Below are 23,857 nucleotides of genomic sequence, written 5' to 3'. Positions count from 1 at the left end.
ATATAAATGTAAGTTATTTCTTTAATATTTACTCCTTCATATGAAAAGAAACTCCTTTTTAAACAAGTGATAGCTTGTATAAAATGACTAGAATTTGGAAGTATGGTGAGGAGCAAAGAGAATACTTGCAGATAAAATGTGTTAAGGGTCAGAAGGTTTAAAATGTACGTTCTAGTCAGAAAACACACTTGAAGCATCCCTTATTTTGGCAAAACTTAGTGAACACAAATGGGGCTAGATTTAGCACTTTTGTGCAGATTGCCCAAAAATGGGTGTTATTTCTGGCGTGGGCGGTAAATATGGGTTTTCAGATCGCCGGCTTGTCGCCCATTTTCAAAGCCCCTAGTCTCCATTTTAAAAATTGGGCATTACCGCGAGCGATCTGAAATGGGCGTTAGTGTTAAATCTATCTGACCTTCTGCCATAAAGTGTCGCCGTCCTTAGCAACGGCATGGCAACGCTCATTACCCACAATTCAGGATGTCAGGGGTCATCATTACATGCACATAAGAGGAGACAGAGAGAGAAGGATCAGAGAGGGAGCGAAGGCGTGTGTGGGAGTGGTGTGAGTGCTTGTTTGGCTGCCTTGGGAGGTAGGAGGGAGCGTTTCAAGCTTTATAGCAAATTGGGCGACAAAAGTTATCTGTCAGCAGTCAGATATTTCCACAAATTTGGTGCCTATAATGGAGGGAGTGGAGGAGGCGACACAGCGTGCTGTGGAGACTGACGCTCGCGAGAGCAGTGAGCTGGGAGAGGAACAACTGGGAGGACGAAAGAGAGCAAGGAGGTTCTTGGATGATGCAAATGCCTCCCTCACGCAGGAGGTCCAGTCACGCTGAGGTGATTTGACCCAGGGAGGGCATGGGAAGCCCAGCCTAAAGGCCTACCAGAAGATATGGGCTGAGAAAGCCGAGGTAGTCTCGGCGACCAATGAGGTGCGTGAGGGGAACCAATGCCAAAAGCGATGGAATGACCTTGTCAGATCCACAAGAGTAAGTATTACATTTATTTATATGTACTTATATATTTAAATAATTTGATTTGTAAGAGTCATGAGTGACTATAATCAGATGTGAGGTCTTTCACTTTTACCGGGAATGCTGTACTCAAAGCCTGCGGTCAGGGTGTATGTCTTTAGGTAAAGAATGATAATTAACATCATAATCATGATTACATCTGTCGGTTATGTGTTGTATCAGTCTCTGTGTCAGTACCTAACAATGATATCATGCAATGATCTCATGCCATGTCGTCCTGTTAACTTTTACAGAAGAAGCTATCGAGGAATAGGGCCGAGCAGAAGCGAACGGGAGTGGGGGGGGGGCATCATTCATCATCGACCTCACTGACATGTAGGAGCGGGTGCTCTCACTAGTGGGGACCCAACCCCGGACGGCCATGCAGGCAGCTGCAGACCCTGAAGTGATGCCATGTGAGTAAAGTATACACCATTGCGTGATGTAAAGTCAATAGATGCCACACCCACTCATATCCGACCAATAATATATGATAGATGATTGCTAAAAGTGTCCTCTGAATAATGCTGGCCTCATGAGAATCATTGCAATGCAAAATGTGTTGATGGGCATGATTTTGATAGCAGTTATGCTTTTGTCGTACATATGCTGTGACTCACCTTATGACCCTAGCACCCCCTTCTCCTCTAATAACCTAATTTATGTTTAGCAGCTCAGCCAGCAGCACGGCCCCAGGCAAGACCATTGAGCCCAGAAGTTGGGGGCGCGGGGCCTGACTCGGCGGACGATCCTACACCTGGTGCTGAGGAGCTCCGATTCTCGCCTGTCAATCTGCTTGGTCCGTTCTCAACAGATAAGAGCGCGGACTTTGAGCAGCCTGCATCGCCAGGCCCCAGAAGGCATTCCACCCCAAGGCCATCTAGTGCTTCTCTGGCCAATCCCACCTCCACTCTGGAGGTACGGGGCCCAAGCACCTCGCCACAGGGCACCCCAGGTGTCTCCAGGACGGTGCCGACCCCGCGGAGGTTTTGTAGACGCGGCAGGTCTGCTCCATGAGCGCCAGATGAGAGGGGCGACATGGTAGAGTTGTCCAGGAGGACTGTAGACATAGGTGATCAGATCCTACAGACATTGGGGGGCATATCCCGACAGCTGGCCAGCATCTCCGGCACCATGACGGAGTACATTCCGTGGATGGTGGAGGCCCTGGAAGTGATAGCCTGGAACACTAGTGGCACAGGCCTCCCAGTGGTCCCGGAGCGCGGCACTCCACCCCTAGACTCCGCACCACCAGTGCCAACGACACATGCAAGGCAAGAGCAAGATCCTGCTTCTGGATCTGAGAATGTTCCCACCTCGGTACCTACCACTCCCGTATCCATGCAACCATTGCCTCTGCCTTCATCTCCCCCAATGAGGCACCGCCTGAGGAGCGCCTCGGCCAGGAGGCATGGAGTGAGGAGGGGAAGGGGTAGAGGTGGGGAGAAGAAGGGTAGGGGGGAAGTAAAGTGAGGTGCATGTCCGCAGATGGCTCTGTTATATCTCCATCTGGGTGTATGTAATTTGTTGTAAGGTATGGGAGGAGGGGGCCACCCTGCTGGTTTACATTTGTGTTCTGTGTTGCTGGACATGTTGACCATTTGATTAATGTCAATGTTCTAAAAAGTGTGGTGGAGTGGGGTGGGGTGTTTTTGCCTGTGATACTTATGATTTCAGACCAATGGTCATATTAAATGTTTTTTATTTAACATAACCTTGTTGCACATTGTCTCAGATAGCTGGACCGTTACACACTGGTGATTCCTTAACATGAAAGTGTTAAATACAACTTAACTTCAATCAACTTAAACTTTAACTGGCACCAAGGTGATGCCACCATTGATGTCTGAGCTGCACACACAGCAGTGTGTCAGCTTTGTCAATAACATCAACGTTCTTTCAGGCAAAGCACTCATTTATGAGCTGCTGACGTAAGAGTCTTGTAGCAATGTAGCCACTATGGGCCCTTTCCTGCGGTCTGAAGGGGAGCGTGGGCATGGTTGCATAGTCTACCTGATTGTGTAGCCCTAGGTCAGCATCTATCCCCTCATCCTCCTCTCCCTCTCTCTCCTGAGGTGGACCATCAGTCCCTTCTGGCAATTCTTGGCCCCTCCTGATAACCAGGTTGTGCAGCATGGAGCACACCACCACGAATTGAGCTACCTAATCAGGGTTGTATTGTAGCTCCCCTCATGAGTGCTCCAGGCATTAAAGCGCTGCTTAAGCACAATGATGGTTTTCTGGACCACATTGCGTGTGGCTCTGTGGCTCTCATTGTATCGCTTCTCGGCCTCGGTGTGGGTATCACACAGGGGGGTCATCAGCCAGGTGGCTAGGCCATATTGTTTGTCACCAAGCATCGAGCATTGTCCTTGTGGCTGACTGATAAACATGTCTGATACAGCGCTCTTACGCAGGATGTGAGCCTCATCGAAGCTGCCCAGAAATTTGGCATTCACTGCCATAATTAGCTGGTTATGGTCGACAACTAGTTGGACCTTCAGAGAGTGAAATCCTTTTCGGTTGCGAAAACGTCTGCGTCCTGAGAAGGTGCCCGCATGGCGATGTGCGTACAGTGTACCTTGGGGAAGTTAGCAATTCGGTCAGTCTGAGCCTCCGTGGTCATAGGGAAGCTGATAAAGTCTATTCTACGTGCGTACAGGGCTTCAGCGACCTGTCTAATGTTGCAATGTGTGGCATGCTGAGATATAGCGCAAATGTCGACTGCAGAGGCCTGAAAGGAATGACAGTGCTGCGGTGACCTTGACCTCGACCTACAGTGATGTCCTGAAGGTGCTGACAGGCTGCAGATCTGCCCTGATGAGCTGGCATATCTCACTGATAACCAGTTTGTGGAAGCGCAGGTGTTCTCGGATACGTCAAGGTAAGACCGCTTCTCCCTGTAAGTGCGGGGGGTGTATAGTCTAATCCTGCTCATCAGTCTGGCACATCTTAGATTGGGCACATAATGCTGTGAATTAGACGTTGTGTCATTTGCACTCTGCAGCATCTGCATTGTAATCGATGCATGCTGAGAAATGGTTGGCCCCATTCCAATAAAAGTATAATGCCGATTGTTCACAAGCAATAAATTTACCCACCAACACACTTATAATAAAACCCAATCGTCCACACTATGATGTCTGTTCAGATGGTCACATCACCTGAGAAGAACTCTAGAGTACATCCAAACTCCCCTGAAGTTGAAGCAGCCTTTTCAATGAAGCAACGTGTGAGTTACAAAATGGCGTCCACACCACTGTGATTAGTTCAGATCAGTTCAACTTTTTAAGAGCGTTTTTTTCGGCGTGTGAGATTGTTTGCGATATGTATGCGAGGTGGTGAAAGTGATGAAGGGTGATATACTGGGCGTTAGTTTCGGCAAATGTGGTCTTCACAACAAAAAAAAGTGGGCGGTTGATATTATTGAATCTCGGCGTTAATTACGTGCCGAAAGTAACACTGGCCGATATTATGGGCTTGGGCTCGCCCATTCTGATGATTCTGTCCAAAAAAAGTGGGCGGGCAGTATTATTTTTTCTCGGCGTTACGTACATGCCGAAAGTAACGCTCGCCGATAAGTGACTGAGAAATGGCCGTCAATTTCCATTTTGTGCCTAAATGGGCGATATATGGGCATTACACCTCATTTCAGCATTAAAATGGATGTTAAGTGGACGGTATGCTTACAAAAATAATGGAAAATCTAGCCCATGGTCTTTCTCAGCATGCAAGGGCTAATTTTGTCATCGTGCTCTCCAGCAGGGAGTATTATGTGAAGGGAGAGCAGGTCTTGGATTGAACCTAGGTTTAGTTGTGAAACATCTCTGATCTAGGCTACAATTGTCCTCTATAACTCTGTACTAACCAGTGGGAGAGGGAATCAGCCAGTGAAATGTTATCCAGGGACCCGCCCGGCAAGTTATCTATTTTTGCTGATGACACAAAAGTAGGAGGTTTGTTTCCACTGGAGCAGAGGAAATTTAATGGAGGTATTTAAAATTAGGAATGATTTTGATCATGTGAATAAGGAAATACTATTTCCTTTGGTTGGGAGGGGGCTCAGTGACAAGAGATCATTAATTTAAAATTCTCAGTCAGACACTGAGGAGGGAGGTTAGGAGAAATTTGTGGAGCATGGGATGTTTTTCCACAGGGAGTGGTTGAGGCAGAGACTTTTGCATCTTTTAAATGGATAAATATTTGGAGCAGAGGCAGATAGGGCTTTGAGGAGAGAACAGAGCAGTGAGATTAGTTTTGGGTTGGTCTAGCAAAAACTTTGCACAGACGCGATGGGCCGAATGGCCTCCGTTTGTATTTTAAACTTCTGTCTGTGTGTGTGGACTTCTGTTGAAGAAAGGATCTGGCTTGGATCTGCTTCCATCACAGTTCAATAGCCTGTGAACACTCACTTGCATATTCAGAATTCGAACCTGGGAAAGATACTGGAGCACAATTGGCTCCTGTGGAACTATACTACAGCCTGAACCGAAAGAGAGGGCAGAAAAGTCAGAATGAAAGGAACTGAGTTGAGCTATCAGCTGTAGCTGTAAGCTATTACAGTAGAAAAACAAATTTCTTTTGCAGCTGTTTAGTATTTTAAAACTTTTATACAAACAGGCTGATTAAGATACAGATTCTTGTTTTTTAGTAGAAGAACGATTAGTAAATCTCACCTTATACATGAACCCTGGGGGCATGCTCTGCGGGATGGCAGCTTCAGCCTCTGGTGCACTCTGTTGCTGTGGGACATTGGCGCTTTCTGCACTGACCTGTTGCCCAGTGCCAGCTGTGCTGATTTCCTCTGTCTGCTCTGGTGCACTGGGTGCTGCGGGTGTCTTCACGTCTGTGACCAGCACCTGATCTGCTTCTTGCACATCCTGAGTTTCGTTCTCTGCAGGGCTCTGATCACCCTCGCCCTCATTGTTGGACGCAGGCTGAACAACCATTGAAGGAACTGAAACCTTTTCAGAAGGCACACACGTCAAATTTAAAATATCTCTCATGTACAGCGATCTCTCAAAGGTAACGTGCTATGCTATTCCAATTATCCAAAACAAATCAGATTGGGCTTTTGAGAACTGGCGCAATCTGCCATTGGTTTTGCGATATTTACTTCTGGTGTACAGTCTCTGCCACAGGGAACACTGCAAGAGAAGTCGCTCACTTCAGGCAAAACTCTGCATTCAGAAAAACAGCCTTTTAATGTGAAGGTTTGAATAGATTGCCAGGTACATAATTAATTCGGATGGATGCACTTCTGCAAAAAATCCACAGCCCCCATTATTAATGTCAGCCTTGACTCAGTGGTAGTACTCTTGTTTCTGAGTCATAAAGGTCATGGGTTCAAGAATTATTATAGAAATTTGAGCGCATAACCTCGGCCAACACCTCAATATCTCACTGAAAGAATGCTGCACTGTCCCACGTGCCATCTTTCTGATGAGATGTTAAACGGAGCCTCTCTCAGGTGGATGCAAAACATCCCATGGCACTATTTGAAGATCAGGAAGTTCTCCCAGTGTGCCTGACACCCCGACCAGAGGAAATTATTTTGCTGTATCTACCCTATCAAATCCTTTTATTATTTTAATAATCTCGATTAGATCATTCCTCAATCATCTAAACTCAAGGGAAGTTTATGCAATATGTCCTCATAATTTAATTCTTTTAACCCCGGTATGATTTTGGTGAATCTGCGCTGCACTCTCTCCAAGACCAATATATCTTTCCTGAGGTTCAATACCCAAAACTCAACACAGTACCCCAGATGGGCTCTGTACAACTGAAGCATCACTTCCTCCCTTTTGTATTCCAAACCCCTTGAGACAAAAGCAAAATACTACAGATGTTGGAAATCTGAAATAAAAACAGAAAATGCTGGAAGTACTCAGCAGGTTAGGCAGCATCTGTGGAGAGAGGAAGAGAATTAACGTTTCAGGTTGATGACCTTTCATCAGAACTGGAAAATGTTACAGATGTAACAGGTTTTAAGCAAGTACAGAGGCAGGGAAAAGGGGGATGGGAGGAAAGAACAAAAGGGAAGGTCTGTTACAGGGTGTAAGGCGGGAAAGTCATCATCATAGGCAGTCCCTCGGATTCAAGGAAGACTTGCTTCCACTCTTAAAAATGAGTTCTCAGGTGGCTGAACAGTCCAACACAAGAGCCACAGCCCCTGTCACAGGTGGGACAGATAGTCGTTGAAGGAAAAGGTGGGTGGGACTGGTTTGCCACACGCTCTTTCCGCTGCCTGCATTTGATTTCTGCATGCTGTCTGTTATATATGTGAACTTGTATTTACTCTGTACAGCCACCAGAGGGCTCATCCCCTGGAGTTCCAAGGGATCCCATAATCCCTTGGGAGCACAGGTATTTAAGGAAGCCACACAGGTTGGAGAGGCACTCTGGAGACCTGCAATAAAAGACTAAGGTCACACTTTACTTTGAGCTCACAGTGTTCAGTCTAACTCTTTCTCCATACATAACAACTGGCGACGAGATACAAATAGCGAACCCAAAGATGCAGAGAACAGTGGGCATCCTGGAGAAATTCTCAGAGGGAGATGATTGGGAAACTTATGTGGAGCGACTCGACCAATACTTCGTAGCCAACGAGCTAGATGGGGAAGAGAACGCTGTCAAACTAAGGGCGATCCTCCTCACCATCTGTGGGGCACCAACGTATGGCCTCATGAAGAATCTGCTCACTCCAGCGAAACCCACAGAGAAATCGAACGAAGATTTGTGCACACTGGTGTGAGAGCATTTGAACCCAAAGGAAAGCGTTCTGAAGGCGAGGTACTGGTTCTACACCTACAAAAGGTCTGAAGGCTAGGAAGTGGTGAGTTATGTCGCCGAGCTAAGATGCCTTGCAAGACATTGTGAATTTGAAGGACAATTGGAGCACATGCTCAGAGACTTTTTCATACTTGGCATTGGCCAAGAAACCATACTTCACAAACCTTTGACTGTAGAGACCCCAACCTTGAGTAAGGCCATACCGATATTGCCACCAGTGACAATACGAAACAAATCTCTCAGCACACAAGTGCTGCTACCAGTACTGTGAACAAAGTGATGTTGTTTTCGAATCGTAATGTACAGGGCAGGTCACACATACCTGCAGCTGCACGTCCGCAGATGTCTCAGAGTCCACCATCAAGGGTGATGAATGCAAGGCCATTAACACCTTGTTGGCGCTGCGGGGGTGATCATCATTTCCATTCATGCCGATTCAACAGATACGTTTGCAAGGGTTGTAGAACAATGGGAGACCTCCAACGAATGTGCAGGCGAGCTGCAAATCCTGTTAAACCAGCAAATCACCATGTTGCAGAGGAGGACAGATCCATGGAGGATCACGACGAACCAGAGCCTCAGACCGAGGAGGCAGAGGTACACGAGGTGCGTACATTCACCACGAATTGTCCCCCGATAATGCTGAATGTTGAACTAAATGGACTCCCGGTGTCAATGGAGCTGGACACGGGTGCGAGCCAGTCTATCATGGGCAAAAAGACTTTCGAAAGATTGTGGTGCAACAAGGCGTCAAGGCCAGTCTTAATTCCAGTTCGCACGAAACTAAGAACTTACACAAAAGAACTGATTCCTGTAATCGGCAGTGTTACTGTAAAGGGTGGAACTGGGCGATGGTCCCACGCTGCTCGGCAGGAGCTGGCTGGAAAAAATACAGTGGAACTGGGACGACGTCCGAGTGCTATGGCCCGCTGACGACACTTCGTGTGCCCAGGTCTTAAAACAAATTTCCGTCGCTGTTCGAACCAGGCATCGGGAAATTCCAAGGAGCAAAAGTGCAGATCCACCTTATTCCGGGGGCACGACCCATCCATCACAAGGCGAGAGCAGTACTGTACATGATGAGAGAAAGGGTAGAGATCGAGCTCGACCGGCTGCAAAGAGAGGGCATCATTTCACCGATCGAGTTCAACGAATGGGCCAGTCCTATCGTTCCAGTCCTCAAGGGAGACGGCACCATCAGAATCTGTGGCGATTAGAAAGTAACTATCAATCATTTCTCCCTGCAGGTCCAATACCCACTACCAAAGGCCGACGACCTCTTTGCAACGCTGGTGGGAGGAAAGACGTTCACGAAGCTGGATCTGACTTCAGCCTACATGACTCAGGAACTGGAGGAATCATCGAAGGCCCTCACCTGCATCAACATGCACAAAGGTCTTTTTGTTTATAATAGATGTCCGTTTGGAATCCGATCAGCGGCGGCGATATTCCAGAGAAACATGGAAAGCTTACTGAAGTCGGTCCCGCGCACCGTGGTCTTCTAGGACGACATCTTGGTCTCAGGTCGGAACACAGTCAAGCATCTACATCACCTGGAGGAGGTTCTTAGCCGACTCAAACGAGTGGGGCCCGGGTTAAAACGCTCGAAGTGCGTTTTCCTGGCGCCTGAAGTGGGGTTCTTGGGAAGGAGGATTGTGGCAGACGGCATCGGGCCCACCAACGTGAAGATGGAGGCAATCGAGAACGCACCGAGGCCAGAGAACGTGATGGAGCTGCGGTCGTTTCTGGGACTCCTGAACTACTTTGGTAACTTCTTAGCGGGTCTTAGCACACTGTTAGAACCACTGCATGTTTTACTACGAAAAGGGGATGAATAGGTTTGGGGCAAAAGCCAAGAAAATGCCTTTGTAAAAGCGAGAAAATTGTTATGCTCAAACAAATTGCTTGTGTTGTATGATCCATGTCAGCTTTTGGTACTGGCATGTGATGCGTCTTCATATGGCGTTGGGTGTGTACTGCAACAAGCTAATGATTTTGGGAAACTGCAACCGGTTGCTTATGCATCCAGGAGTCTGTCTAAGGCTGAGCGAGCCTACAGCATGATTAAGAAAAAGCGTTAGCATGTGTCCATGGGGAAAAGAAAATGCATTAATACCTGTTTGGGCTAAAATTCGAATTGGAAACTGACCATAAGCCACTTATATCCCTGTTTTCCGAGAGTAAAGAGATAAATACCAATGCATCGGCCCGCATCCAGAGATGGGCGCTCATGTTGTCCGCATACAACTACGCCATCCGCCACAGGCCAGGCACAGGAAACTGCGCCGATGCTCTCAGTAGGCTGCCATTGCCCACCACGGGGGTGGAAATGGCGCAGCCCGCAGATCTAGCCATGGTTATGGAAGCATTTGAGAGTGAGTAATCACCCGTCACTGCCCAGCAGATCAAAACCTGGACAAGCCAGGATCCCTTATTATCTCGAGTCAAAAGCTGTGTGCTTCACGGGAACTGGTCCAGTGTGCCAGTGGAAATGCAGGAAGAGATAAAGCCGTTCCAGCAGCACAAAAATGAAATGTCTATACAAACAGACTGCCTTCTGTGGGGCAATCGAGTAGTGGTTGCGAAAAAGGGCAGAGACACCTTTATCAATGACCTCTACAGTACCCATCCCGACATCGTAATGATGAAAGCGATAGCCAGATCCCACGTGTGGTGGCCCGGTATCAATGCGGACTTAGAGTCCTGCGTTCACAGATGTAATACATGCTTGCAGTTAAGCAATGTACCCAGGGAGGCGCGCTAAGTTTATGGTCTTGGCCCTCCAAACTGCGGTCCAGGGTACACGTCGACAATGCAGGCCCGTTCTTGGGTAAAATGTTCCTTGTGGTTGTAGACGCGTATTCTAAGTGGATTGAACGTGAGATAATGTCGGCTAGCACATCCGCTGCCACTACTGAAAGCCTGCGGGCCATGTTTGCCACTCACGGCTTACCCGATGTCCTGGTGAGCGACAACGGGCCATGTTTTACCAGTGCTGAGTTCAAAGAATTCATGACCCGTAACGGGAGCAAACATGTCACATCTGCCCCGTTTAAACCAGCGTCCAATGGTCAGGCAGAGAGTGCAGTGCAAACCATCAATCAAGGCTTGAAGAAGGTAACTGAAGGCTCACTGCAGACTCGCCTATCCTGAGTCCTGCTTAGCTACTGCAAGAGACCCTACTCGCTCACTGGGATCCCATCTGCTGAACTGCTCATGAAAAGAGCACTTAAGACTAGGCTCTCGTTAGTTCACTCTGATCTACATGAACAAGTAGAGAGCAGGCGGCTTCAACAAAGTGCATACTATGATAGCGCAAATGTGTCACGCGAGATTGAAATCAATGATCCTGTATTTGTATTGAATTATGGACAAGGTCCCAAGTGGCTTCCTGGCACTATCGTGGCTAAAGAGGGGAGCAGGGTGTTTCGGGCCAAACTTTCAAATGGACTCATTCACCGGAAACACTTGGACAAACTCAAACTCAGATTCACGGACTATCCTGAGCAACCCACTTTGGACCCTACCTTTTTTGATGCCCAACATACACACCAGTGGCAACCGGCACCACGGTTGACCACGAAGCAGAACCCATCATCCACAGCAGCCCAGCAGGACCCAACACACCAGGCAGCCAAGCAAGGCCAGCTGCACAGCAGCCCAGCGAGGGCCCAACAAATGATTCAACAATACCAGCTTTCACACCGAGACGATGAACAAGGGCAAGAAGGGCCCCAGATCGACTCACATTGCCAATAGTTACACTATTGACTTTGGGGAGAGGGGGGGGGTGGGGAAGAGTGTTGTTATATATGTGAACTTGTATTTACTCTTTACAGCCACCAGAGGACTCATGCCCTGGAGTCCCAAGGGATCCCATAATCCCTTGAGAGCACAGGAATTTAAGGAGGCCTCAGAGGTTGGAGAAGCACTCTGGAGACCTGCACTACATGACTACGGTCACACTATACTTTGAGCTCACAGTGTTCAGTCTGACTCTTTCTCCATACTTAACACTCTCAGCGATAAGACTCGAGGTGCTCAGCGCCCTCCTGGATGCACTTCCTCCACTTAGTGCGGTCTTTGGCCAGATGTCAATGGGGATGTTGTACTTTTTCAGGGAAGCTTTGACGGTGTCCCTGTAACCTTTCCTCTGCCCACCTTTGGCTTGTTTGCCATGAAGGAGTGCTGAGTGGAGTGCTTGCTTTGGGAGTCTCATGTCTGGCTTGCGAATGATGTGGCCTGCCCAGCGGAGTTGATCAAGTGTGGTCAGTGCTTCAATGCTGGGGATGTTGGCCTGGTCGAGGACGCTAATGTTGATGTGTCTGTACTCTCAGGGGATTTGTCGGATCTTGCAGAGGCATCATTGGTGGTATTTCTTCAGCGACTTGAGGTGTCTACTGTACATGGTCCATGTCTCTGAGCCATACAGGAGGGCGGGTATTACTACAGCCTTGTAGACCATGAGCTTGGTGGCAGTTTTGAGGGCCTGGTCTTCAAACACTCTTTTCCTTCGGCGGCAGAAAGCTGCACTGGCGCACTGGAGACAGTGCTGAATCTCGGCGTCAATGTCTGCTCTTGTTGATAAGAGGCTCCCGAGGTATGGGTCAACGTTGTCCAGGGTCGTGCCGTGGATCTTGATGACTGGGGAGCAATGCTGTGTGGCGAGGACAGGCTGGTGGATGTTTAGCGTAAGGCCCATGCTTTCGTACACCTCAGTAAATACGTTGACTATGTCCTGGAGTTCAGTCTCTGTGTGTGCACAGACGCAGGCACGTCCACATACTGTAGCTCGACGACAAAGGTTGGGGTGGTCTTGGACCTGGCCTGGAGATGATGGAGGTTGAACAGGTTCCCACTGGTTCTGTAGTTTAGTTCCACTCCAGCAGGGAGCTTGTTGACTGTGAGGTGGAGCATGGCAGTGAGGAAGATTGAGAAGAGGGTTGGGGCAATGACGCAGCCCTGTTTGATCCTGATCCGGATGTGGATTGGGTCTGTGGTGGATCTGTTGGTAAGGATCACGGCCTGCATGTCATCGTGGAGCAGGCGGAGGATGGTGACAAACTTTTGGGGGCATCCGAAACAGAGGAGGATGTTCCATAGACCCTCGCAGTTGACAGTGTCAGAGGCCTTTGTAAGGTCGAAGAAGTCCATGTATAAGGGCTGGTGCTGTTCCCTGCATTTTTCCTGCAGCTGTCGCGCTCCAAAAATCATATCTGTTGTGCCCCATAGGGGACGAAATCCACACTGTGACTCCGGGAGGAGCTCCTCAGCCACGGGGAGAAGACGGTTGAGGAGGACTCTCCCGACGACTTTACCAGTGGCTGATAACAGGGAGATTCCCCTGTAGTTGCCGCAGTCGGACTTGCCCCCTTTTTTAAAGATGGTCACGATCACTGCATCTCTGAGATCCCCTGGCATGCTCTCCTCCCTCCAGATGGAGAGATGAGGTCATGTATTTGTGCCGACAGTGCCTCTCCACCATACTTCAGTGCCTCAGTGGGGATTTCATCTGCTCCTGTAGCCTTGTTGTTCTTAAGCTGTCTCATGCCTTTTTCTACCTCGTGCAGTGTTGGGGTTTTACTGAGGTGGTGGCGGGTAGCATGCTGCGGATGGAGTCGAGAACACTCGGGTCAAAGGCAGAGTCTCGATTGATGAGATCTTCAAAGTGTTCCTTCCAGCGGGCCCTGACTGCCTCGGTGTCCTTGATGAGTGTTTCCCCGTTCTTGGCCAGCAGTGGGGTGGGGCCTTGGGTGTTTGGACCATAGGTGGTCTTGACTGCGATGAAGAATCCTCGCACATCATGGCTGTCGACCAGCTGCTGTATCTCCTGTGCTTTCTCCATCTATCACCTATTCTTTAGGTCCCGGGTTTTTTGTTGGACCTCAGCCTTGAGCCGCCTGTAATGCTGCTTTGCTGCTCCTGAGTTGGGTTGTTGTTTAAGGCTTAGAAATGCCCTGCGCTTGCGATCTATTAGCTCTTGGATCACCTGATCATTCTCATCAAACTAATCCTGATATTTCCTATTTGAGTGACTGAGCGTCTCTTTGCAGGCACTGGTTATGGAGGCCTGGAGGGCAGACCAAGCGCTGTGAGCATTCTGTGTCTCGGGGTCATCAAGGGTCGCTAGGTTAGCTGTGAGGTGCTGACTGTATAGGGCTCTCTTAGCTGGGTCTTAAGTGCCCCGGCATTGACTTTTTTGTGGCACTGCTTCTGCTGCCCCCTCTGCTTTGGCATTATGTTGATGTCGATAATGGATTGGATTAGGCGGTGATCCGTCCAGCAGTCGTCAGCTCCTGTCATGGCGCGGGTGATGTGCACATCCTTGCGATCCCTGGCTCGGAAGATGACATAGTCGAGCAGGTGCCAGTGTTTGGAGCGAGGATGTTGCCACGATGCTTTGTATTTGTCCCTCTGGCGGAACAGGGTTTTGGTGATGACAAGTTCATGTTCTCGACATTTTGTCAGGAGTAGGGTACCGCTGGAGTTGGTTTTCCCTACCCCCCTCTGCCAATCACGCCTCCCCAGAGGCTGTGTCCTTGCCGACCCAGGCGTTGAAGTCACTGAGGAGGATCAGTTTGTCATCCGCAGGGATACGGGACAGGTATTTTTCGAGGTTGGAGCAAAAACCCTCTTTGGTCTCATCTGTTGCATCAAGTGTTGGGGTGTACACACTGATGACTGTGGCGCGTTGATTCCGGGACACTGTGTGAGCCGAAGAGTCATGAGGCATTCGTTAACCCCACAGGGGGAATCTTTGAGGCAGTCGCCCAGCTCGTTTTTGATGGCGAAGCCGACTCTGTGGAGGCGGCGTTCTGCCTCTGGTTTCCCTTTCCAGAAGAAGGTGTAACCTCCACCTTGTTCCTTGAGCAGGCCTTCCCCTGCCCGCCGGGTCTTGCTTAGGGCGGCGATGTTGATATCAAAGCGTCTAAGTTCCCGGGCAAATGTGGTGGTGCGGCATTCCGGCCTGTCTCTGTTAGAGTTGTCCATGAGGGTCCTGACATTCCAGGTCCCGACCTTCATGTTAGAGGAGTGGAAGATGCCTGTGCATGAGTTCTTTTAACGTGGGGTGGCAGTTGCATACCGGCTACCACATGGGCTTAGCTGAGCTTGAGCTGAGCAAGGCAAAAGAGAGTGGTAATGGAACAAGTAAAGATACAAAAGATCGATTGAGAAGAGGTGTAAATAGGAGTAGCAGAATAAGCACCTGCTGTCCAAAAAATGGTCGTGCTTATTTGCAATACCATATTTCTGATTGGACCCTTGGAGGTCAAGACACACCCAACAGTTTATCTGCAATGTGTAATTAGATCCTTCCTGACAGAGAGTAATCAAGGTCTTTGCAATGTATAATTTAATCCAACCATTGTGACAGGCAGATTCCTGAGCTCACAGTGCTAACAGTACTGCTTTCAGAGAAGAGACAGGGCTCACCCTCTCGGGTTAGGAGAGACACTGGAGGAGGGGGAGAGAGATGAGTCTGGGGTGGGGGGAGGGGGGGAGAATGAAAGAGAGACTGTGGGGAGAGTGAGAGAGAGACTGGGAGGAGAGTGAAAGAGAGACTGGGGGGAGAGTGAAAGAGAGACTGTGGGGAGAGTGAGAGTGAGACTGGGGGGAGAGTGAAAGAGAGACTGGGGGGAGAGTGAAAGAGAGACTGGGCGGAGGGGTGTTATGTATGTTAACAGAGTTTCACCTGCCACCGGAGGCCGTGACTGTCGGAGTCCTAATGGTCACTGACAGACACGTGCAGGCCATGCATATAATGTTGGCAGCCATGTTGAATCCTCACTTTGAGAATAAATAAACTGGAGTAAGGCCTGAACTAGCTCACCGTACTTAGCCTCGTGGAGTTATTCGATACTTAACAACTGGCGATGAGTTAAAAATACAAACTTTCACCCAACCATGTCTGTTGGAATTTTGGAGAGATTCGTGGAAGGGGAAGACTGGGAGGATTTCACTGATCGCCTCGACCAGTACTTTGTAGCCAACGGATTGGAAGGAACCGATAATGCAATTAAGCACAGGACGTTTCTCCTCACCATTTGTGGGTCAAAGATTTATGGCCTTATCAAGAATCTACTCTCACCGACTCGAACAACGGATAAGACTTACGATGAATTGTGTACGCTGGTTCAGAACCACTTTAAACTGAAGGAGAGCATCATCATGGCGAGGTATCGTTTCTATACGCACAATCGCTCCGAGGGCCAGGACGTGGTGGAATTTGTCGCCGACCTGAGACATCTCGCTGGGCCATGCAGCATCAGAGCTGCATTGCAGGAAATGCTGTGGGACTTTTTCGTGTTGGGCACTGGCCACAAGGTTATCCTTCGAAAGCTGCTGGCTGCTGAATCTCTAGACCTGAGCAGGGCCATGACGATCGCCCAGGCATGCATGTCCATGGACGAAAACTCGAAACAGATATCTTTCCAGCATCAAAACTCACCGGCAAGTACTGTGCATAAAATAATATCGTCGGCAGGCAGAGGTGCACATGGCAGGGCCTACTCGTAAGGCAAATATATAGACGTTTCTGCGGCCGCAATTGAGACTCCAGGATGGTATGTTGCCTCCCTGATGCAAGGGTCAAGGATGTCTCGGAGCGCCTGCAGAACATTTTGGAGAGGGAGGGTGAACAGCCAATTGTCGTGCTGCATATAGGTACCAACGATATAGGTAAAAAACAGGATGAGGTCCTACAAGCTGAATTTAGGGAGCTAGGTGTTAAATTAAAAAGGAGGACCTCAAAGGTAGTAATCTCAGGATTGCTATGAGTGCCATGTGCTAGTCAGAGTAGGAATTGCAGGATAGATAAGATGAATACGTGGCTTGAAGAGTGGTGCAGGAGTGAGGGATTCAAATTCCTGGGACATTGCAACCGGTTCTGGGGGAGGTGGGACCAGTACAAACCGAACGGTCTGCACCTGGGCAGGACCGGAACCAATGGCCTAGGGGGAGTGTTTGCTAGTGCTGTTGGGGAAGGGATAAACTAATGCAGGGAGACAGAGGGAAGTAGAATGGGGGCAGAAGCAAAAGATAGAAAGAAGAAAAGTAAAAGTGGAGGGCAGAGAAACCCAAGGCAAAAACAAAAAGGGCCACATTACAGCAAAATTCTAAAGGGGCAAAGTATGTTAAAAAGACAAGCCTGAAGGCTCTGTGTCTCAATGCGAGGAGTATTTGTAATAAGGTGGACGAATTAACTGTGCAGGCAGCAATTAACGGATATGATATAATTGGCATTACGGAGACATGACTCCAGGGTGACCAAGGCTGGGAACTCAACATCCAGGGTTATTCAATATTCAGGAAGGATAGATAGAAAGGAAAAGGAGGTGGGGTAGCGTTGCTGGTTAAAGAGGAGATTAACGCAACAGTAAGGAAGGACATTAGCTTGGGTGATGTGAAATCTGTATCGGTAGAGCTGCGGAATACCAAAGGGCAAAAAACGCGAGTGGGAGTTGTGTACAGACCACCAAACAGTAGTAGTGAGGTTGGGGACAGCATCAAACAAGAAATTAGTGATGCATGCAATAAAGGTACAGCAGTTATCATGGGCGACTTTAATCTACATATAGATTGGGCTAACCAAACTGGTGGAGGAGGATTTCCTGGAGTGTATATTTGGGATGGTTTTCGAGACCAATATGTCAAGGAACCAACTAGAGAGCTGGCCATCCTAGACTGGATGATGTGTAATGAGAAAGGACTAATTAGCAATCTTGTTGTGCGAGGCCCCTTGGGGAAGAGTGACCATAATATGGTAGAATTCTTTATTAAGATGGAGAGTGACACAGTTAATTCAGAGACTAGGGTCCTGAACTTAAGGAAAGGTAACTTCGATGGTATGAGACGTAAATTGGCTAGAATAGACTGGCAAATGATACTTAAAGGGTTGATGGTGGATAGGCAATGGCAAACATTTAAAGATTACATGGATGAACTTCAACAATTGTACATCCCTGTCTGGAGTAAAAATAAAACGGGGAAGGTGGCTCAACCATGGCTAACAAGGGAAATTAAGGATAGTGTTAAATCCAAGGAAGAGGTATATAAATTGGCCAGAAAAAGCAGCAAACTTGAGGACTAGGAGAAATTTAGAATTCAGCAGGGGAGGACAAAGGGTTTAATTAGGAGGGGGAAAATAGAGTATGAGAGGAAGCTTGCTGGGAACATAAAAACTGACTGCAAAAGTTTCTATAGATATGTGAAGAAAAAAAGATTAGTGAAGACAAACGTAGGTCCCTTGCAGTCAGAATCAGGTGAATTTAAAATGGGGAACAAAGAAATGGCAGACCAATTGAACAAATACTTTGGTTCTGTCTTCACGAAGGAAGACATAAATAACCTTCCGGATATACTAGGGGACTGAAGGTCTAGTGAGAAGGAAGAACTGAAGGAAATACTTATTAGTCAGGAAATTGTGCTTGGGAAATTGATGGGATTGAAGGCCGATAAATCCCCAGGGCCTGATAGTCTGCATCCAAGAATACTTAAGGAAGTGGCTCTAGAAATAGTGGATGTATTGGTGATCATTTTCCAGAATCTATCGATTCTGGATCTGTTCCTATGGACTGGAGGGAATCTAATGTAACATCACTTTTTAAGAAAGGAAGGAGAAAGAAAACGGGGAATTATAGACCGGTTAGCCTGACATCATTAGTGGGGAAAATGTTGGAATCGATTATTAAAGATGAAATAGCAGCGCATTTGGAAAGCAGTGACAGGATCAGTCCAAATCAGCATGGATTTATGAAAGGGAAATCATGCTTGACAAATCTTCTAGAATTTTTTAAGGATCTAACTAGTAGAGTGGACAAGGGAGAACCAATGGATGTGGTGTATTTGGACTTTCAAAAAGCTTTTGACAAGGTCCCACACAAGAGATTGGTGTGCAAAATTAAAGCACATAGTATTGGGGGTAATGTATTGATGTGGATAGAGAACTGGGGGTTGGCAGACAGGAAGCAGAGAGTCGGAATAAACGGGTCCTTTTCAGAATGGCAGGCAGTGACTAGTGGGGTGTCGCAGGGTTCAGTGCTGGGACCTCAGCTATTTACAATATACATCAATGATTTAGATGAAGGAATTGAGTGTAATATCTCCAAGTTTGCAGATGACACTAAGCTGGGTGTTGGTGTGAGCTGTGAGGAGGATGCTAAGAGGCTGCAGGGTGACTTGGACAGGTTAGGTGAGTGGCCAAATGCATGGCAGATGCAGTATAATGTGGATAAATGTGAGGTTATCCACTTTGGTTGCAAAAACAGGAAGGCAGAATATTATCTGAATGGCGGCAGATTAGGAAAAGGGGAGGTGCAACGAGACCTGGGTGTCATGGTACATCAATCATTGAAAGTTGGCATGCAGGTACAGCTGGCAGTGAAGAAGGCAAATGGCATGTTGGCCTTCATAGCTAGCGGATTTGAGAATAGGAGCAGGGAGGTCTTATTGCAGTTGTACAGGGCCTTGGTGAGGCCTCACCTGGAATATTGTGTTCAGTTTTGGTCTCCTAATCTGAGAAAGGACATTCTTGTGATTGAGGGAGTGCAGTGAAGGTTGACCAGACTGATTCCCGGGATGGCAGGATTGAAACGCATGACTCACGGCTCCCTGCAGACCCGCTTGTCCCGCATTCTGCTCAGTTACCGGACGCGACCTCACTCGCTCACCAGGGTCCCTCCTGCCGAGCTGTTAATGAAGAGAGGCCTCAAAACCAGGCTCTCCCTTGTACACCCGGATCTCAATGATCATGTCGAAACGAGAAGGCAACGGCAGCAATGGTATCACGATCGCATGGCCGTATCATGTGACATTGCTGTTCATGACCCTGCGTTTGTCCTGAATTATGGTCATTGTCCAAAGTGGGTTGTTAGCAAGGTTTTGGCCAAGGAGAGGAACCGATGTTTGTAGTCAAACTGTTAAATGGCCAAATGTGCAAGAGGCACATCGACCAAACCAAACTGCGATTCAGAAACAACACAGAACAAGCTGAAGAGGACATCATCATCGACCAACCAACACACATCCAACCATCAGTTGACCCTTGTGTCATTCACGAAGACGAACGTACCATCCCCGACAGTCCTGTCAGACCGACTGCTCCGTAATGCAGCAATAGTCCTACTAACTCAGCCAAGCTTGGGTTCGAGCTGAGAAGATCAACCAGGGAGCGGAAGGCCCCGGACCGTCTCAACTTGTAAATACAACCTGTACCAAGGACTTTGGGGGGAATGATGTTATGTATGTTAACTGGGTTTTACCTGCCACCGGAGGGCGCGACTGTCGGAGTCCTAATGGTCACCGACAGATACGTGCAAGCCGTGTATATAACGTTGGCAGCCATGTTGAATCCTTATTTTGAGAATAAATAAACTGGAGTAAGGTCATGGCTGAACTAGCTCACCGTACTTAGCCTCGTGGAGTTATTCGATACTTAACAGGGGGAAGAGAGAGACTGTGGGGAGAGTGAAAGAGAGACTGGGGGGAAGAGAGAGATTGTGGGGAGAGTGAAAGAGAATCTGGGGGGAGAGTGAGTGAGAGAGACTGTGGGGAGAGTGAGAGACTGGGGGTGGGGAGAGAGAGAGACTGAGGGAAGAGAGAGAGACTGGGGGGGCAGAGTGGGAGAGAGACTGGGGAGAGAGAGAGAGAGACGGGGAGAGTGAAAGACAGACTGGAGGGGAGTGAGAGAGAGACGGCGGGGGGAAGAGAGAGAGACTGTGGGGAGAGGGGGAGAGAGAGAGAGAGAGAGAAAAGGAGAGAGAAGGAGAGAGAGATACTTGGGCTGGGATGGTGCATGAACTTTGGTTGGTGGGCAGAAACTTGGGTGGGGGTTGAGGGCCGGGGCGGTCTTAACCTGTGAGAGTGAGCTCGCTCCTGTCTGGAGTCGGCAGTTAGAACGGCTGGAATTACACTTTGCAAAGTCATAGATTAGGTAGGCAGGGCGGTTCTAATTACACTTTGCAGTGAAACTGTTGGATGTGTCTTATCCTCCAAGGGGACCAATCAGCAATCAGGTTATGTGATCAAGGAGAGCCAATCAGAGCATTTTTCTATTGCAAATAAAGGCGTCCTGTAACAGACCTTCCCTTTGGATCTTTCCTCCCATCCCCCTTTCCCTGCCTCTGTACTTGCTTAAAACCTGTTACATCTGTAACATTTTCCAGTTTTGACGAAAGGTCATCGACCTGAAACGTTAACTCTGTTTCTTTCTCCACAGATGCTGCCTGACCTGCTGTGTATTTCCAGCATTTTCTGTTTTTATCTCATTAGCGTTTTTGGGATGTGTTGTGTGCAGAATGGTTTGGTCTTTGCTACATAACAACAGTGAATTCACCTTAAAACAATTCATATATGCAGAGTGATGATGGGGCCTCCTGAAGAATAAATGCAAACTCTTTATACACAACCTATTATTCTGTCAGATGAAACTTGGGCCAAGTTCCAAAACCTGTTCCATCCCAACACACACAAACATAAATCAATGAATTAGCAAGAACATGGTCTTCATCTGTTCAAACACAGCTCCCAATTGGGTTGAGATTGTATTGTGCAGAAGCAGCAAAGCGTGTGTTGCCTTACAAAATAAAGAGGAGGTGGCCAGAGGTCCTTTTCCCTTCCAGTGCACTCTGGTGGGAGTTTTACAAAGTGATGGCAGTTACGCTGCCACTCAGATTTGCCCTAACTTAATGCCAGGGATTCTGCATGGCATTGCAAGGGCAAGAGCCTCGGCCCGCCCCTTTTAGGTCTGGCAGCATAGGAGGGGGATGTGCTGGGGTCAGGAACATAGGAACAGGAGTCGGCCATTTAGCCGTTCAAGCCTGTTCCGCCATTGAATGAGATCATGGCTGATCGGTGACCTAACTCCATATACCCACCTTTGCACCATAACCCTCAATACCTTTGATTAACAAAAATCTAGCAATCTCAGATTTAAAATTAACAATCTACCTATCGTCTATTGTTGGTTGCAGAAGAGAGTTCCAAACTTCGACCACCCTTTGCATGGAGAAGCGTTTCCTAACTTCACACCTGAAAGGTCTGGTTCTAATTTTTAGACTATGCACCCTAGTTCTTGAATCGCCAGCCAGCAGAAATAGTTTATCTCTATCAGTTCCCCTTTACATTTTAAAAACTTCGATCAAATGACCCCTTAACCTTTTAAATTCCAGGGAATACAACCCTAGTTTGTGTAATCTCTCCTTGTGATTTAACTATCATTCCAGGTATCATTCTGGTAAATCTACATTGCACTCCCTCCAAGGCCATTATATCCTTCCTTAGCTGTGGTGCCCAGTGCCTCTCATAGTACTCCAGGTATGGTCTAACTAGGGCTTTGTATAGCTGCAGCATAACTTCTACCACCTTGTATTCTAATCCTCTAGATATAAAGGCCAGCATTCCATTAGCCGTTTTGATTATTTTCTATACCTGTCCATGACATTTTAATGATCTATGTACCTGGACGCCCAAGTCTCTTTGGACCTCCACTGTTTTTAGCTTTTCACGATTTAGGAGGTACCCTGATCTAAGCTTCTTAGGTCTAAAATGGATGACCTCACATTTACCTACATTGAAATCCATTTGCCACAGGTTTGACCATTCACTTAAACTATAAATATCTCTTTGTAATTTTATGCTTCCATCTACACTGCCTGCACTGCCGCTTATCTTTGTATCATTGGCAAATTTGGATATGTGGCGATCTATCCCATCATCTAAGTCGTTAATAAACATGGTGAATAGTTGAGGCCCCAAAACAGATCCTTGTGGGACACCACAAGTTTATGTACTCTCTCCTCGTGATTTAATCCTTGGAGTCCAATCCTGCCAATTAGAGTACCTGCCCAATATCCCTACTCACCGTCTCCTACCGCTCAGCCAATCTCCTAACCAGATCAATAATTTGTCTTCAATTCCATGGGCTTCAACTTTAGCTAGCAGTCTCTTATGAGGGACTTTATCAAATGCCTTCTGGAAGTCTATATAAATAACATCCATAGACATTCCCCTGTCCACTACTTTAGTCACCTCTTCAAAAAATTCAATCAAGTTCATCGGGCATGATCTACCCTTTAAATATTCATGTTGACTCTCTGATCGTTGAAAATGTTCAAGGTGTTCAGTCACACTATCCTTAATTATAGACTCTAGTAATTTCCCAACAACAGTGTAATCTTTCAATCTAAAGGAATAGGTCCCAAATCGAGGGAACTTTGGAAGATTATAGTTAGGGCATCTACTTCCTGGTCCTGGGAATTTGTTACTCTTTAGTGCCATTATTTTCTTCATTACTGTTATTTTACTTAGTCTAATTTTGGTGAGTCCCCGTCCCTGATTCAATATTAGTTTCCTTGGGATGTCCGGCACGCTATCCTCTTCCTCCACTGTAAATACTGATGTAAAGTAATTATTCAACATGTCTGACATTTCCTTATTTTCAGTGACAGAGATTCTGTCCTGGGAATTCCTGTAACTCCAACCCTGGGAAGCACCCAATGTATCATTAGTAGTGGTGCAGCTGGTAGGTGTGCCAAACACTAACTAGAGTACAGTTCTCCACCGTCCTGAGGGTCCAGGACAGGCTCCTGGCCTGAGCCCTACATAACAACAGTGTCAACACTTCACAAGTACATCACTGACTGTTAAATACTTTGGGACATCCTGAGGACACGATAAGATCCTATAGAAATGTAAGTTATTTCCTACCTACATGAAGAAGCAATGAGCACTTAAAATGTAGGCCCACCCACTGGAACCAAGCACACTTTGACGCAACTTGTGGCTTTGGGAGCAGGTGCATGTCCCAGATATGCTCCGGGAGTGCGGGTGCAAGCTGGTACCATGCAAGTAGAGAACCTCCCTTTGACCCTGGAAAGTACGCTCGTGTCAGCGGTGGAAGTTCCAGGTGGGTGTGACCCTGGAAAGTACGCTCGTGTCAGCGGTGGAAGTTCCAGGTGGGTGTGACCCTGGAAAGTACGCTCGTGTCAGCGGTGGAAGTTCCAGGTGGGTGTGACCCTGGAAAGTACGCTCGTGTCAGCGGTGGA

General features: G+C 47.7%; 1 protein-coding gene across 1 annotated transcript in view; it reads right to left on the bottom strand.

Moving 5' to 3' along the window:
- Window positions 1-23,857, bottom strand: part of amph (amphiphysin) — a 541,139-nt gene that overhangs the window by 5,095 nt on the left and 512,187 nt on the right. Inside the window, exon 22 of the mRNA XM_070890365.1 lies at window positions 5,693-5,980. Within this exon, the coding sequence (XP_070746466.1) occupies window positions 5,693-5,980 (288 nt within the window). The remainder of the gene's footprint in view (window positions 1-5,692; window positions 5,981-23,857) is intronic.

Source organism: Pristiophorus japonicus, chromosome 1 (assembly GCF_044704955.1).
Source record: "Pristiophorus japonicus isolate sPriJap1 chromosome 1, sPriJap1.hap1, whole genome shotgun sequence".
NCBI lineage: Eukaryota > Metazoa > Chordata > Chondrichthyes > Pristiophoridae > Pristiophorus > Pristiophorus japonicus.
The sequence above is the reverse complement of the archived record's forward strand: the minus strand, read 5'-3'. Positions and strand labels throughout refer to the sequence as shown.